Source organism: Dipodomys ordii, unplaced genomic scaffold, assembly GCF_000151885.1.
Source record: "Dipodomys ordii isolate 6190 unplaced genomic scaffold, Dord_2.0 Scaffold75, whole genome shotgun sequence".
Lineage (NCBI taxonomy): Eukaryota > Metazoa > Chordata > Mammalia > Rodentia > Heteromyidae > Dipodomys > Dipodomys ordii.
Genome location: NW_012267291.1, coordinates 1,345,848 through 1,361,388, shown reverse-complemented (window position 1 = coordinate 1,361,388; position 15,541 = coordinate 1,345,848). Strand labels below are relative to the sequence as shown.

The 15,541-nt window shown below is 57.8% G+C and overlaps 1 protein-coding gene across 1 annotated transcript; it reads left to right on the top strand.

The window, feature by feature from the left end:
* The first annotated feature begins 232 nt into the window (after window positions 1-232).
* Window positions 233-13,679, top strand: Npepl1 (aminopeptidase-like 1). The gene is made up of 11 exons (XM_013024378.1): window positions 233-468; window positions 837-1,007; window positions 3,266-3,355; window positions 3,722-3,803; window positions 5,032-5,174; window positions 8,905-8,982; window positions 11,678-11,778; window positions 11,967-12,090; window positions 12,450-12,626; window positions 12,931-13,041; window positions 13,456-13,679. Exons 2-11 carry the CDS (start codon window positions 837-839, stop codon window positions 13,612-13,614), a joined length of 1,236 nt encoding a protein of 411 aa, XP_012879832.1. The 5' UTR covers window positions 233-468; the 3' UTR covers window positions 13,615-13,679.
* The last annotated feature ends 1,862 nt before the right edge of the window (window positions 13,680-15,541 follow it).

The window sequence follows — 15,541 nt, the reverse complement described above, 5'->3', positions numbered from 1 at the left end:
CCGCCCCGAGGCCCCAGGCCCGAGGCCTCCGCCCGCCTCTCCGCGTGGCCCTGACCCCTGACCCCGCTTCCGTGGGAACGGGCCGAGGCCCCGGAGTCAGCGCTTCCGGTGTTGGAAGCAGAGATCCCCGAGGGCTGGCCGGCCCGGGCCTGGGCCCGCCGGGGTGGACGGGTGCCAGCCAGACACGCGGCCCCGAGCCGGGCCGGAGGGGGGGAGCGCAGGGGGCGCCCCGACGCCGCAGGCCGTCTGAACCCGCCCTCTGCCGGCTTCCCTCCCCTCCAGCTCTGGCAGGCCGCTCTGGCCACCCTGAACCCCAACCCCACCGACAGCTGCCCCCTCTATCTGAACTGCGCCACGGTGGCCGCCCTGCCCCCCAGGGTGAGCCGGCACAACAGCCCCTCCGCCGCCCACTTCATCACCAGGCTGGTGCGCACCTGCCTGCCGCCTGGGACCCACCGCTGCATCCTGGTGAGTGGAGAGGGCCCGGGGGTGCCCACCCCCCAGCGCCCGCGCAGCTCAAGCCCTCTGGCCAAGGCCCCAGGCCCGGCCGCCCCACTCCCTGTGGCCCCCACAGCCGTCTTGGTGGCAAAGCGGAGGTTCCGGTGTAGATTTCCCGGGGCCCGGCTGGCCTGTCTCCCAGGCAGTGGACGGGCATGGTTGTGGTTTGTAGAGTCAGGTCACTTGGGTTTTCCAGAGCAGCGTTTCTGCTTTTATTCCCCGTGGAGTAGGTATTGGTTCCCTGGCTGAAATGTGGCTGTTGGGCAGCTCCCCACCACCACCCCTGAGGCCTCTGTTTCCGAGGTCTCAGCCCTGCCCTGCCTTTCTCCCCACTGCAGATGGTCTGTGAACAGCCCGACATCTTCGCCTCAGCCTGTGCCCTGGCCCGGGCCTTCCCGCTGTTCACCCACCGCTCCGGGGCTTCTCGTCGCTCGGAGAAGAGGACAGTCACCGTGGAGTTCTTCCTAGTGGGACAGGACAACGGGCCTGTGGAAGTGTCCACGTTGCAAGTGGGTATTTGGGAGGCAGACGGGGTGTACCCCCCCTCCCCTTCCCTTCCCCAGGGAAGGCAGGACGGGCTTCTGGGAGCCCCAAGAAGTCAGTGGGCCCCTCCCCAGAAGGGTGGGCTCTATTTTTTCAATGCTGTTCTGCTTAGGGTTTATTGAGCACCAGTACCACCACCTATTTCTTCCCTCTCTGCAGTGTGCTTTTTGACACAGGTGATTTTACTTGAGCCTAGGAAGGATCCTTTGCAGGCAGGCTAGCCCAGAATCGAGTCCTGATCCCCCCTGTCCCGCCTACTTCCACCTTCAGCCCCAGATTGGCCCCTGCTCAGCAGCGTGGTCTGTTCTTCACCAGATGAGGAAGAGGAAACTCAATTCCATCTGTGTCATCTTGGATCAGCTCTCTTTTTCTCTTTATTGCCAAACTTTGATCACAAACATTGTCTCATTGCTTTGCTTAGTTAATTCACTTTTCCCGCCCACTCACCAAACCCCTTTCTGCCATTTCTGATGGTCTGGGTGCCTGCCTTTCTTCTCTCCCTGAAACTCACCCACCGGCCTATGCAGGCCCCAGGCGGCCCCCCTTCTCCCCTGCCTCCCTACGGCCTCTGGCATTCATTCCCTTGGCCTCTCTGGCCCCCCTCTCCCCACTCAGTCCACAGAGCCCTCAGACCCCGCTGGCTGCCCCTCCCAGGACCTTGGGAGTTCTTCCTAAGCTCTCAGCCCACCTTCTACCAGGTCCCAGGCCCACGCCCAGAGCTTCCCACCCCTGCCCTCTCCTAGCCCTTGTCTGCCTTTCTAGGTCCTGCCCAGCCACAATGGACTTTACTGTCCTTCAGCTGGTCAAGCACACTTAGGGTCTGATACCCCATGTGGCCTTTATGGGGGGCCAGAACTCTGAGTCCTGAGGCCTCCTGTTCCCCCACTTTCATGGATGGGTTTGTGGTTGGTTTTATGTTGGCCTCAGTCCCTCAGGCTTCTTAGATTCTGAGTCTAGCCTGATGCGGGTACGTAGTAGGTTCTCAGATCAACGTGGATAGCAGGAACGATGGGCCTTCCCCTGGTGGTGAGGAAAGGGAGGCCTCTGCTCTCCCTCTCGTCTGCTCTCTCTGCCTGCCTCTCCTGAGGCCCGGCACTGACAGGCGGCACGTGTCCTATCCGAGCTGTCAGCTCCCAGGTCCCTACCTTGCAGGCTTCAGACTTTAATTACCTGGGACAGGCAGAAGCTCTCGCAATCACCAGACAGCGGGGGTGGAGGCTGGGCTGGCGGAATCGACTGCCGCTGTCCTCCTGACACGGGCCTGAAAGGCGGTGATGAACTCAGTGCTGCTGCCCCAGCCCCCGTGGGCCCCTCGCCGCTTTGCTCTTAATATCCGCTCCTTCCTGCCAGCGCCAAGGCACTGACGCAGCCAGCTGTCTGGAGACTCTGAGGCCCTGGGCGGACAGTGGGGACTGATGGGGGGCAGGAGGAGCTTGGGATCAGCTAAGAACAAAGACCCGTGAGAAGAGAATTGGGCAGGCAGGGATCTTAGGCCAGGCTAGAGAAGACTGTGGTTCCCAATCTGAGCTATCTTCCCGAGCATGGGGGTCGAAACTGCCCGCAGCTGGTGAACTGCATTCTTAGGTACCTGTCCCAGGCTGAGTGCCAGGTGCCACGTGAGCCCCCTGTGGCAATGCCCAGCGTGGACTGTGGACTGTCCATGATAAGCCAGGACAGTCAGAGCCCAGTGCCCTCCTGGGGCCGGTGACATGGGCCCGCCCACGAGGAAGGCACCGCTGAAAACCTACCGGTGATCTGCAGAAAATCCAAAAGCATCTGTCTCCCTTCCTGCCCTCTTTTTTTCTTTCTCCCAGTCCTGGGGCTTGAACTCTGGGCCTGGGCACTATTCTTGAGCCTCTTTGTGCTCCAGGCTAGCACTCTACCCCTTGAGCCACAGTGCCACTTCTGGTTTTTGTTTTTTGAGTTTGGGTTTTTTTTTAGTAGTTTTTGGAGGTAAGAGTTTCATGGACTTTCCTGCCCAGGCTGGCTTTGAACTGTGCTCCTCAGATCGCAGCCTCCTAAGTAGCTAGGATTAAAGGCATGAGCCACCGGTGCTCAGCCCTCCTGCTCTCCTCATGCCCTGTGAGTGGCCCCAAAACCTCTCTAGGAACTTGGGGGGGCGGTCTCTGCTATGTTTGGGGCCCTGGAAAAGTGGATGAGGAAGGGATGATCCCCACCTCCCACCCAGTCCCCATGCCCAGTGATGGCCTTTTGGTTTCTCTAGTGCCTAACCAATGCCACGGAGGGTGTGCGGCTGGCCGCCCGCATTGTGGACACGCCCTGCAATGAGATGAATACGGACATCTTCCTGGAGGTCGGTGGCCCGTGGTGCCAGGGGAGCTTGAAGCCGGTGGCGGGGCAGGGGAGGGCTCCACCCCAAACAAGGCAGAAGGAGCCTGGGGCCCATCCACACCCCCCAAGGCTTGGGAGCCCTGGGGATGCTTCAGGTTCTGCCATCCACCCCGTTCTGAGAGGCTGGCAGCCTCAGTGAGGGGAATAGGAGAGGCTGGGGCTCCTGGAGGCTGGTGGCAGGAGTGTAGCCAGGAGCTGCAGAAAACCAGGTGGCTGGGCTTCGTCACACGAGGCCGGGTCCTCTCCTGCCACTTGGCTCATCGCTGGCCTGGGCCTGCGGGCCTCCCTCACGCGTCTCCTGTTGTCGTTTTTCCACGAACATGTCCAGGAGATTAGCAAAGTTGGAGAGGAGCTGGGAATTACCCCCATGGTCATTCAGGATGAGGAGCTGAAGACCAGAGGATTTGGAGGTGGGTGGGGCTGGCCCCTCAGGGCTGGGCCACAGGCGTGGGGGGGCGTGCTGGGGGGCTTGTGGCAGCGTCTCATGTCATGCTGCTTTGGGACTTGAACCGTCAGCCCAGGTCCCGGGTTCTAGAAAGCACACAGTCCCCTGGGGAAGCAAGGGCAGCCATTCTGGGAACCGCCAGACCCAGGCTCTTCCTGCGCCCTGCCCTGCCCACTCCCTGGCCAGCACAGAGGGCCATTTGTCCCTGGCTGTGTCCATCTGGAAAGACGTTGCTCAGGCACTCCCATGACGCAGCTGCCGCCCAGGGCTCCACTCACTCAGACACCTCCTCTGGTGACTGTTGCGGTCATGTCTCCCGACCTTCCCCAGAACTGGAGGGTGGGAGACCATCGCTGGGCTGCCTGGTGCCTGGGGTCTCTCCTCACTGTGGCCATGGGGGTGGGGTCCTGGGGTCGTCACCAGCTTTCAGCTCCCAGGGTGGTCAGTTTGCAGGAGGGTCAGCTTGCAGGATGGCCATGATGCCCTTGTGAGGTGTCTAGAGAGAGAAGGAATGTGTGAGCAAGTGCCTGTCCTTCCTGCAGCCCCGTCTTAGAAGGTCTGGTCATTTCTGTAGGACCCCTAGGGATGAGGCCCCCAGGCCAACCCCCACTAGTGGGGGCACTCACTGCTCTGGACTCAAGTACAGCGGAGTCATCCTAGGACCAGATCCGCCTCGGGCGTATAAACCAGCTTCACCTTCAAGCAGAGTTCACTTAGGCCAGGGAACGTTTCTCAGAGGAGGGGACATATACCGCAGGTCCTGCAGGATGAATAGGAGTTTGTCAGGCGGCCATTCTTTCTGTCAGTTGCTGTCATTGTTCAGCTCAGTGATTGGGGCGTCTTGTGGCCTCTGCCCTCAAACAGGCCCTTCCTTTCTCTGGAAGAGGGGCTGAGTACACCAAGAGTGAGCAGGTCAGCTGGAGGCAGGCTGCATGCTGGCACCTGTGCTCCTGATCTCAGGGCAGGACCCGCCTTGCACGTGCAAACGTCATTCTGAGCCATGTGCATTGCCTCGGGGGGGGGGGGGGCTTTACGCAGTGCCAGAGGTTGGAGCGGGTTTGCACCCCCCTCCCACACTGGCTGGGGGCTGGAGGGGCTAGGAACCTGGGCTGGAGCAGTCCAGCTCTCTGGCAGCTGACCGGGGGGGTCTCTGCCAGGGCAACCCGAGCCTCACAACCCCCCTCCCCATGCAGGGATCTACGGGGTGGGCAAAGCCGCCCTCCGGCCCCCGGCCCTCGCCGTCCTCAGCCACACGCCCGCGGGAGCCACGCAGACCATCGCCTGGGTGGGCAAGGGCATTGTCTATGACACCGGGGGCCTCAGCATCAAAGGGAAGGTGAGGCACGCTTTGGGGGGCTGGGTCCCGGCCAGCTGGTCCGCTGTTGCCCCTGGGGTGGGCGGGCGGGGGGGAGGGGGAGTCAGGGCCCACCAGTTGAGGGAGACAGTCTGAACCCTCACTCCAAACCTCCGGTCAGGGACGGAAGAGTCTGGATACAACCCAGAGAGAAGCCACAGAGAGGATGAGTGGAATAGAAAGCAGAGCCCAGGGAGACAAGGTTGAAAAGCCGGGGCGCGATGCTCATGTCCCCCTGCATGCTCCAGAGAGCGTGCTGAATGGTGGAAACAGGACCCCAAAACGGCGAGGGAGGGGATACTGCGGTGTCCCAAGGGAGCCCTGCCCTGGAGGACACGGCCTGAGGACTGCCTTCTGACCTCGGCCGCCACCTTCACAGTCCACCTCTGCTCAAGTCATTTCCTCTCGCCGCTCCTGGTTCTGGAAAGCCCCCAGGAGGGGGCAGACGGGGAAGTGCAGAGGAAGAGGGTGAGGAGGAGGGAAGCTGGAAGCCGTGGCAGGGGTGTGTGTGTGGCGGGGGCTGGGGGGGGGGGGGGGGGGCGATGAGCCAAGCCTGTGCATAGCAAGTGCCTGTGTCCTGGCCCAAACGGCATTGGGAAAGCCAGGCAGAAGTCTCATCCACCATTGGATTTCTGTACACTCAGGAGGTCTGCCAGCAGCCTAGCCTCTCAGCTGGCAGCATCTGCTGGGGTGGAGGCAACAGGGCTTTCCCACACACACAGCGAGGCCCAGCACCAATTCCTATGGAAGGTAGGTGCTGCACATTGTAAGCAGGGAGGCACTTCAGTACCGGGACGGGTAATCGTGTTTTAACTTCCCTTCCCAACAACATAATTATTTCCAGGACTAATCAGGAAGTGAAATTCATAATGCAAGTTTGAAAGTAACCCTACCAACAGCAAATATTCTCTTATTGAATTCCATAGTTATTATCACACAGGGGAAACATTGAAAATAAATATTCCAGCACCACTAAAGAAAACAGCAATGTATTAAGACTTCAAATGTCATTTAAATGTTTAATGGAAAACAATGTAAGCCTCCATCTTGGCCTGTGGCATTGACATGGGGTGGTCTAAGAATTAAACTATGAGGAATTTCTTTTCTCCTTCCCTCCCTCCCTCCTTCCCTTCCCTCCCGCCTTCCCTCTCTTCTCTCTCTTCCTTCCCTCCTTTTTTCATCCCTCCTTCCCTCCCTTCCTCCCTTCTTTCCTTCCTTTTGAATCCAAGGCCTCACTTGTCAGAGCCTCTCGGCTAGCCCTTTGCATTGCTTATTTCAACACAGGGTCTCACTTCATTCCTGAGCAGCCTGAGCTGCAGTCCTTTCCATTCATGTTTCCCTTTGTCACTGGGGTGAAGGCATGCACCGTTGTGCCCAGCTTTGAGATGGGGTCATGAACCTTCAGGTCACCCTCAGCCTCCTGGGCTGAGATTGGCCTGCAGAGTGCAAACAGGAAGACTGGTGTTGCCACACCATCAGCCAATTCTTTCTTTTTTTTATAGCCAGCTCAAGTATCTCTGTACTCAGAATTGGCTAGCATCCTTTGGGGGGAGCCACAGGCATCCCCTGGGCTTTAACAGTGACCTGATGTAGGTTTGGACCTGCACGTACAGTCAGAGACTGGCACGGAACCCAACACAGCAAGCCCTGACCCAAGAGGCCACCTCGAGGCAATGATGTGGAAATGGGCACTCGTCAAAAGGCCAGCAAAACTCCCAAGCTTACAAGGGCAGGGCTTCACTTGCAGAGTGGCATGTGGAGAGGAGCATGCTGGCAAGTCTCTGCTGCCCAGATACCTTTCTACACTCTTGAAAGTGTCAGTCCCAAAGAGCTATGGTTTACCTCTATCCCTGTCCACTGAACTGGCAATTAAAATTGAGAAGCGTCAAAGATAGCAATAATTTGTTTGAAAATGATACAAATCTGTTCTCTATCTTGGAGTCTAATCTTATGGAAATAACTTTCCAAAATGAAAACAAGTTAGAAATGTGCATTACTGTGTATGTTTTTTTGCCAGTTCCCTCAGTGTCTGCTGAATAGAAGATTGTGGAGGTCTTGCATCTGTCACTACATCTGTCTGTTTTGATGTCATTTCAGTTGAAATGTACCAAGAAAATTGGGGCCTCCCAATTTTTTAAGTTAACTTTGGACATTCTTTGCTATTACACCAGAACTCGACACATGGTGACTGAGCTTGTAAAAGTCGGCCTTACTGCTTCAGCAAGGTGGCTCTGTGCAGTGTCGCCATGGCTTTATTTTCCCAAGGAGGAAAAGCTAGTGATCCCTTCTTCACTTTGGGGCCGTGAGCTCAACTGTGAAGCCCTCCCCCACTTTCTCCAGTCACAGCTTCCATGCTATGGATTCAAATGTCAGCGTAGTAGAGAAAGCAGGTGACGGCTTAGTGTCACGGTGAAAACCTTTTGCAACAATGGAAGGCAGCACTCGGGGGTTGGAGAAATCTTATTGGGCCACCTGCGCTTGGGAGGCGAGATAAGAGCATGCATATTCTGTGTGGGCCATTTTGAAATGGTTGGATGCCACACCCATTGTTCCATTTTCCCCCGGGTAACAATCCTGTGCTTTCTTGCCGATTAGGTCAAAGAGATGGCTTGGTCTCAGTAGTTGCTAGCTCAATCCTTTTCATTCGGCTCAATTATTAATGTGTCTGAAGATACTTTCCACTAAAATTGAAGGCTCATGTCCTACAATAAGGGTTCAAAAACCACTCTGTCCACTCCAAGCTGAAATCCTTATTATGTCTGAGAAGCTGCTGTCAGTTTAATAGATGAACTTGTCAATTAAAGTCGGGAACCTATGAAACGGAAACATGAGTATCCATTCTCAGCAGGTGACATGTCGGAGGCTGACAGGAATGAGGAAGGGGGAGACAGTGTGTTTTTCTGTGGTGGTGGCATGAGGGGGGACCAGGATGTACTATTGTGGCCAAATGGGAGCCTGGGAAGTGTCCGGAGAGGGCTGGGGGTGGGGGGGGAGGGGCCCAGAGCAGTGACTTCACACCGGCGCTGAGCCTGAGGCAGGATGGGCAAAAATATGTGGTGTCCTGAAGCGTAGAAGGCCAGGGCACACACACGGGGCTCGCGCCCATGCGTGAGTGGGTGCTGTGTGGCTGTACCCCTAGTGTTGGTGCTAGAAATGGGGTATGCGAGGCAGGCTGCCCACACACAGTGCTTGGCTGCAGGAGCCCCCATGGGCCTCTCCTCCCAGCTGTCACGACCCACAGAGAAGTCAGGTGACCTTGCTTGCAAACATGGGAGACCCATAGGCTGGGGACCCGTTGTTCTGGAGACACCGGCAGCCTAGCCAACACCCTTCACGTGCAGGCTGGGTGATGCCAAGTGAGTCCCACTGCTGCCTTCTCCTCCATGTGTGGAGAGAGAGGACCCGCAGTCACTTCCAGGCCACAGGGACACGGGCTCAAGGAAGCCCGCGTGTGTGTACGAGGCTGGCCATGGCTGGGGGTTTGTGGGTCTTCCTTGGCTACGTGGCTGTGCTGACATGAAAGGGCCACCTCTGTGTCTGTGGGCTCACGAGTTGTGATCTCACAAGTTCCAGTTCCACTCACATGGCCTGGCAGGCCCCGGGGAGCCAGGGGCCCAGTGTGCTGTGTGGGCTGGGGCCAGATGGGCTGCTGTCAGCCAGCTCTGTGTCCCTGTGCTTCAGTGTCTTTCCGGATGTCTTTGTCCCACTGCAGACCACCATGGCAGGGATGAAGCGTGATTGTGGGGGTGCAGCAGCCATCCTGGGGGCCTTCAGAGCTGCCATCAAGCAGGTGAGTGAGGCCCTGTACTACAGGTGCTCCTGCTGGGCCTTCTCCCGTGGGCTTTGCCCTTCATGCTCCAGCCTGGCTCTCCGTGGGTCTGCACAGCTAGACTCATCCTTACTCTGCACATGGGGTCCTTTGTGATCCCCTAATAGCTCCCTGCCTTCTGCTAGAGTTGTTCTTTTTTTTCCCCTTTTTAAAATTGAAAATGCTAAAACCAGAGATGTGATAGTTCCATAAGTCAGGTAGAATACATTCCTTTTGAACAATGTCACCCCTTCCTTCTCTCCCAGTTTTTTCCTTCCATCCACCCACAAGTTGTATAGCTCATTTTCAACATGATGTCCAGTGAGTACCACTGCTGCATTTGTTTACCCTTTGTCTCTCCATGTCTGTCTCTCCCCGTACACTCCCAAAGACAGAAAACAAAAACAGCAAAAAAGAAAAAAAAAGCACTTGTTTTCATTCCCTGAGTTCATTTGGTTAATGATTATTCTGTATGATCAGATGCACATGGGCATTGCGCCTTTCTGTTCCTCTCCTTTGGTCTCACTGTGTGTGAATGCCTAGGGACCTGTGTAAGTTATTATGTCCTGCTGTATTTTAGATCTAGCTTCTTCCTGTGAGAGAAAGCATGCACTGTTTGTCTCTCTGAGCTTGCCTTACTTCACTTAACATGATGTGTTCTAGGTCCATTTGTTTCTCTTCAGATGACATATTATTCTTTCTAACAGCTGTGTGAAATTCCATTGTGTACAGGTACCACATTGTTTGGATCCACTCATCTGTTGTTTCCACAACCTGGTTGTTGTGAATAGTGCAGCAGTGAACATGGATGTGCAAGTGTCTTTATGGTATTCTGGCTTGTGATGATCTGGGTAGAGGCCCAGGAGTGGCATGGCTGGGTTGTAGGGAAGGTCTGTGCTTAGCTTTTGTTTTGTTTTGTTTTTGCCAGTCCTGGGGCTTGAACTCAGGGCCTGGATGCTGTCCCTGAGCTTTTTGCTCAAGGCTAGCTCTCTACCACTTGAGCCACAACACCACTTCCGGCTTTTTCTGTGTATGGGGTGCTGGGGAATCCAACCCAGGCCCTCATATATGCTAGGCAAGCATTCTACCACTAAGCCACATTCCCAGCCCTATGTTTAGTTTTTTGAGGAACCGCCAAACTGCTGTCCAGAATAGTTGTATTAGTTTCCATCCCACCAACAGTGCAGTAGGTTTCCTTCTCCCCCCCCCCCAGCCATCCCCCGCCCAACATTTTTTGTTGTTAACATTCGCCATGTTGGCTCATCTAACCAGGTGAGATGGAATCTGAGTTGTTTTGATTTGCATTTCCTTTATGGCCAGGGATGTTGAGCATTTCCTCATGTGTTTCTTTGCCATTCTTACCACCTCTTCTGAGAAGTCTCTCAGCTCCTTTACCCATCTAGTGATTGGCTTATTAGGTTTCAGTAGGGTTAGTTTCTTGAGCTCCTTGTATATTCTAGATATTATATTGGATATAAAATATCTAAGAATAAACCTAACTAAAGAAGCAAAAACCTTTATAGCAAAAACTATGAAAATCTGAAGAAAGAGATCAAAGATGACATCAGGAAGTGGAAAGACCTTCCATGTTCATGGATAGGTAGACTTAGTATTGTGAAAATTGCCATAAAAATTTAACGCTGTTCCCATCAAAATCCCAATGAAGTTCTTTACTGAGATAGAGAAAATAACCCAAAAATTCATAGGAAACAACAAAAGACCTGGAATAGCCAAAGCAATTTTAGGCAAAAAAAAAGAAAAAAGAAAAAGTAATGCTGGTGGAATCACAATCTCAGATCTCAAGCTCTACTACAGAGCTATAATAACAAAAACAGCTTGGTGTTGGCACAAAAATAGACCCGCAGATCAATGGACCAGACTAGAAGACCCAGAAATAAAACCACATACTTAAAATTATCTGATATTTGATAAGAGAGCCAAAGATACACTGTGGAAAAAAGCCAGCCTCTTTGATAACTGATGCTGGGAAAACTCGACGTCCATAAGCAGCAAACTAAAAGTGATCCCGTTTGTTGTCATGTGCAAATATCAGCTCTAAGTGGATCAAAGACCTCAACACCAGGCCCAAAAGTTTGAAATGACTGCAAGAGGGACTAGGAGAAGCACTACAACTCCTAGGCATAGGCAGAAACTTTTCAAAAACAGCCCAGGGGCACAGCAGATAGGAGTCAGAGTTGACAAGTGGGAGCACAGCGTCAAACTAAAATGTTTCTGCACAGCAAGGACGTTGTTACCAAACCAGAAAGACAGCCGGCAGCCTGGGAGAAGTTGGTTGCCAGCAGTACATCCCACGAAGACCTCAGATCCAAAATAGGCTTAGGCCACCGTGGGGCTAGTCGCAGAGTCTAACAGTGACAGCCGGGAGCAATCCACAGGTGCTAAAGCCAGAGATCAGAGCTAGGGGGACGGACGTGCATCCACAGTGACTTCTGGGGCTTTGAGGACCCAGCAGGCCTCAAAGCTTCCTGCTCCTCACTTGGGGTACATTGCCTAGTTGTCCCAGGACCTGCCAGGGCTGCCAGAGCTGCCCAGGCTGGCGGCAGGAAAGCTCCAGGGCTGAGCTCTGCCGCCTGCCTCTGGGGCTGTCTGTTGGCCCCTGTCCAGCTGTCCGTGAGTCTGAGGGCCTAACCAGAGACTCCACCCGCTCCTTCCTCAGGGCTTCAAGGACAACCTCCACGCCGTGTTCTGCTTGGCGGAGAATGCAGTGGGCCCCCACTCCACGCGGCCTGACGACATCCACCTGCTGTACTCGGGAAAGTAAGGCTGTGTGTCTCCTCCCTGGCCTCTTGGCAGGCCCCCGACCCCCCAGGCCAGCCTCAGGGCCTAGCACGCCCCCTGCCCGCAGCACCTTGTAGGGATGAGGTACCGGAGAAGGACGGGGGCCTAGGGGCCGCTCAGCACCCTGGGAGCAGTGTCTCTCAGCAGGGGGTCTCTGCCACCCCCAGGACCGTGGAAATCAACAACACTGACGCGGAGGGCAGACTGGTGCTGGCGGACGGCGTGTCCTACGCCTGCAAAGACCTGGGAGCCGACATTATCCTGGACATGGCCACACTCACGGGGGCTCAGGTGGTTGCCATGCTTGCAGGGGCTCGGGTGGGGGCTGTGCTTGCGGGGGCTCAGGTGGGTGTCTCATACCCCTAAGGTCTTGAGTGCCCCTGGCCTGGGGTTGGGGGGGCAGGTGGGGTTTGAGGTTGTTGTCACTAAGCCTAGCTTCCACGGGGGAAGGTGAGGCCCGATGTGGACACGTGAAAGGGGTGCTGGGAGCTGGGGCTGGGCGTGGGCCCAGCCTCCGCGGGGTTGATGCTCCCTGTTCTTGTTGATGTTCTTGTTCTGTCCTCCCTGCCTCACTCTTGGCCGGTCTTCCCGCCTGCCTCTGCCTCCTTTTGTCTTTCGGTCTCTCTGGCCCCTGGGTCGCGGACGCCCAGAGCATCGCCACAGGGAAGTACCACGCGGCCGTGCTGACCAACAGGGCGGAATGGGAGGCGGCATGCGTGAAGGCCGGCCGGCAGTGCGGGGACCTGGTGCATCCGCTCGTCTACTGCCCCGAGCTGCACTTCAGCGAGTTCACCTCCGCCGTGGCCGACATGAAGAACTCGGTGGCGGTAGGTTGGGGAGGTGGGCGGGGGGCGGGGGGACAGCCGCCCCGCAGGCCGACGCCCTGTGGAGGCTGAGGCACCAGGGGCATAGGTGGAGAGGCACGGGGTCACTCAGCTCTGTCAGCCTTCCAGACCCTTTTTTTGGGCGGCCTCCCTCCCAGCGGGGTCTCCTGCCTGGGATCCCCCGGCCCACCTGGGTGCCTTGCTGACTACAGGGGAGCGGGAGGGGGGTACAGGACGGGGTGGGCAGGGAAAGAACAATGCAAGCACTTGGCTGGGGGCAAGGGGTCACCACTCCTGGCCTCCTCAGGACAGAGACAACAGCCCCAGCTCCTGCGCCGGCCTCTTCATCGCCTCCCACATCGGCTTTGACTGGCCCGGCGTCTGGGTGCACGTGGACATTGCCGCACCCGTGCACGCCGTGAGTGCAGACCTTCCCGTGTGGTGCCCCCACCCCGGCCTGGCCAGTCCTGCCCTCCCGTCCCCTCCCCACCTCCCATCGCCTCCCCATCTCCCGTCCCCTCCCGCCCGGTCCCTGCAAGCTGCCCGCGGAGCTCCGCACACATCCGCTCTGTTGTGGGTTCCTGTCCGGCCAGCTGCGGACCCCCTGACCTCCGGGAACAGAGTGGCTGCTGTGTGCTCGGCGGCACCCCTCCCGCCCTGGGAGATCTGGGACGCCCCACTGCCAGCGCCCAGCTGTCGGCCCGGAGGGCGCAGGACGGTGCCGGGAAGGCTGGGGCTTCCTCCGTGTCCCGGGGCCGGTAGCCGTGGGCCGGGCTCTGGTCTTCCACACCGCGGTGCCCGCCAGCCCAGGCTCTGCGCCCTCTGTCCACAGGGTGAGAGGGCCACGGGCTTCGGCGTGGCGCTCCTGCTGGCGCTGTTCGGCCGCGCCTCCGAGGACCCCCTGCTCAACCTGGTGTCCCCCCTGGGCTGCGAGGAGGACGCGCAGGAGGGCGCCGCGGGGAGGGACTGGAAGAGACGCAGGCTCGTGTGAACCCTCAGCCGGCGACCGCGCGCCCGGCCTCACTGTGCACTGATGCATTTGAAACCATTAAAAGAGTCCATCTTGACGTGTGCTGTGGTTTGGTGATGGACGTGGCCGTGGTGTGCCTCTCGTCTCGGGGGTCACTCCCTGCCCCCACCCTCTCCCCGGCGCCTGCGCTGTGTGGCTCCAGCCAGCCCAGTGCTGGGCGCGAGCGGCTGCCTGCAGGGACCCCGCTCTGCAGAGCACGAGAAACCCCTCAGTGCTCGCAGCCACCCCACATCCTCACCTCCGCTTTAGACCCGGCTCTGGAGCCCACTCGAGGCCGCCGGGCACCCGCCCCTCCCCCCAGGGGCTGCGCCCATGTGCAGTCAGGATGTGGGGTCAAGGGCCAAGGGAGGAACTGAGTCTCCCTTGTGTGGGCACAAAGGCGGCCTCAGGGCTGGGGCCAGCTGCGGGCTCCAGGCCTGGCCGGCAGCAGGGCCACTGCGGGGTGAGCCAGAGGCCCTGCTTGCCCCCCAGCTCCAGCTGCAACCAGGGCTTCCCCGGCTCTGCCAGAGCCGCCGCGGGTGGGGGGTGGGGGGAGGGGCCCTGGCAGGGCCGCTGGGTACTTTGGGTCCCTGGGTCCTCGTTGCTGGGGGTTCAGACGGCTGACAGAGGGGCTGCATGGGACAGATGTGGGGTGGAGGGCCGGCACCTGCGGCCTGAGGCCCTCAGGGGGCGCGTGGAGGCGGCGAAGCTTCCCTCCCCACACCAGCAACTGCACGTGCAGTGGAGTAGCTCTGGTGGGAGCTGCAGAGGCGAGCTGCACACCCCAGGTCCCACGCGGAGTAAGGACTGTGCCATCAACCAGGGAGCCCCTCCCCAGAGAACTACCTCTCCCCAGCCCCTTCCCAAGAGAAGCACCCCACTCCAGCCCCCCCAGCCCCTGATGCACCCTCCTTTGGGGCCCAGCTCGGGAGTGCCCCCTCCCTAGCCCTTCCCAGCAGGGGCTGAGCGGGGACTGCCCAGGGCTAGACCACTGCCAGGAAGGGGCCGCAGGGACAGGGCCACGCTGGCCACGCCACCGGCCTGGGATCCTGGCAGGCCCAGCCCCCACCCGCCCAATCAATGTCTCTGAACTTTCTCTTCCCAGAGGCTCGGTGCACACTGTGCTCCCTGGAGAATTAGTGTTCCGCATTTTTGTTTATTTGTTTGTTCTTTAACAAAAGGTTGTTTTGGTTTGAGATTCAGCAAAAATACATGCTGCATTCCGCTTCCTCTCCATTCAGGACCGGGTAAATGAGTTGTTTTCCAGTCGGCTTCTAGTCCTTGACTCAAATGAGCCTCCAACAAGATAATGCGTTTAAAAGCCCTTGGAAAGGTACCAGCCCCACGCACATGTACACGCTGTCATCACGCGTGTGCCTGAAGGCAGGCCTGTAGCTCATGGCTCTTCCTGTCCCCCTCGGCTGGCTTTGTTGGGGAGGGGGCAGCCCAGGGGCCCTTAGAGCCACCTCCATGCCCTTCTGCAGTGAGGCTGCTCCCCAAAGTCCAGGCCTGCCCCACCCCATGGCATGAGGTCCCCCCCAGCCCCCCCCCCCGTGCAGCTGGGCTCTGTGCCCCATGGGGGGGGCCAGGCTAGGAGCCAGCCGCCAGCATTTCCATTGAGGAGAGTGACAGTCCTCACCCATGACCAACCATGGGTGTGTGTGTGTGTGTGTATGTGTGTGTGTGTGTGTGTGTTCAGCCTCTGCTGGGGTCCTGAGGGCTCTTGAGATGAGTCCAGGGAAGATTCTGCAGTCAGGAAAACAAAAGTAGAAACAGCTCAGAAGCCTGGTTCTCATTCCCCATCAGCAGTGAGAACAAAAGGCAGCCTCCAGTGGAACGCGGTGTACCTGCCCGCCATCTGAGAAACCTGTTGCGCCCTCCCCTCCCCTGCCCCCCCCCGCCCCCGTAT

Excerpts from the sequence above, each read along its gene's own strand:
- Npepl1 (XM_013024378.1), top strand. The coding sequence starts at position 837 with ATGGTCTGTGAACAGCCCGACATCTTCGCCTCAGCCTGTGCCCTGGCC. Across the intron at positions 5,175-8,904 it reads GCCTCAGCATCAAAGGGAAG|ACCACCATGGCAGGGATGAA; the intron begins GTGAGGCACGCT and ends GTCCCACTGCAG. Across the intron at positions 12,627-12,930 it reads ACATGAAGAACTCGGTGGCG|GACAGAGACAACAGCCCCAG; the intron begins GTAGGTTGGGGA and ends TGGCCTCCTCAG.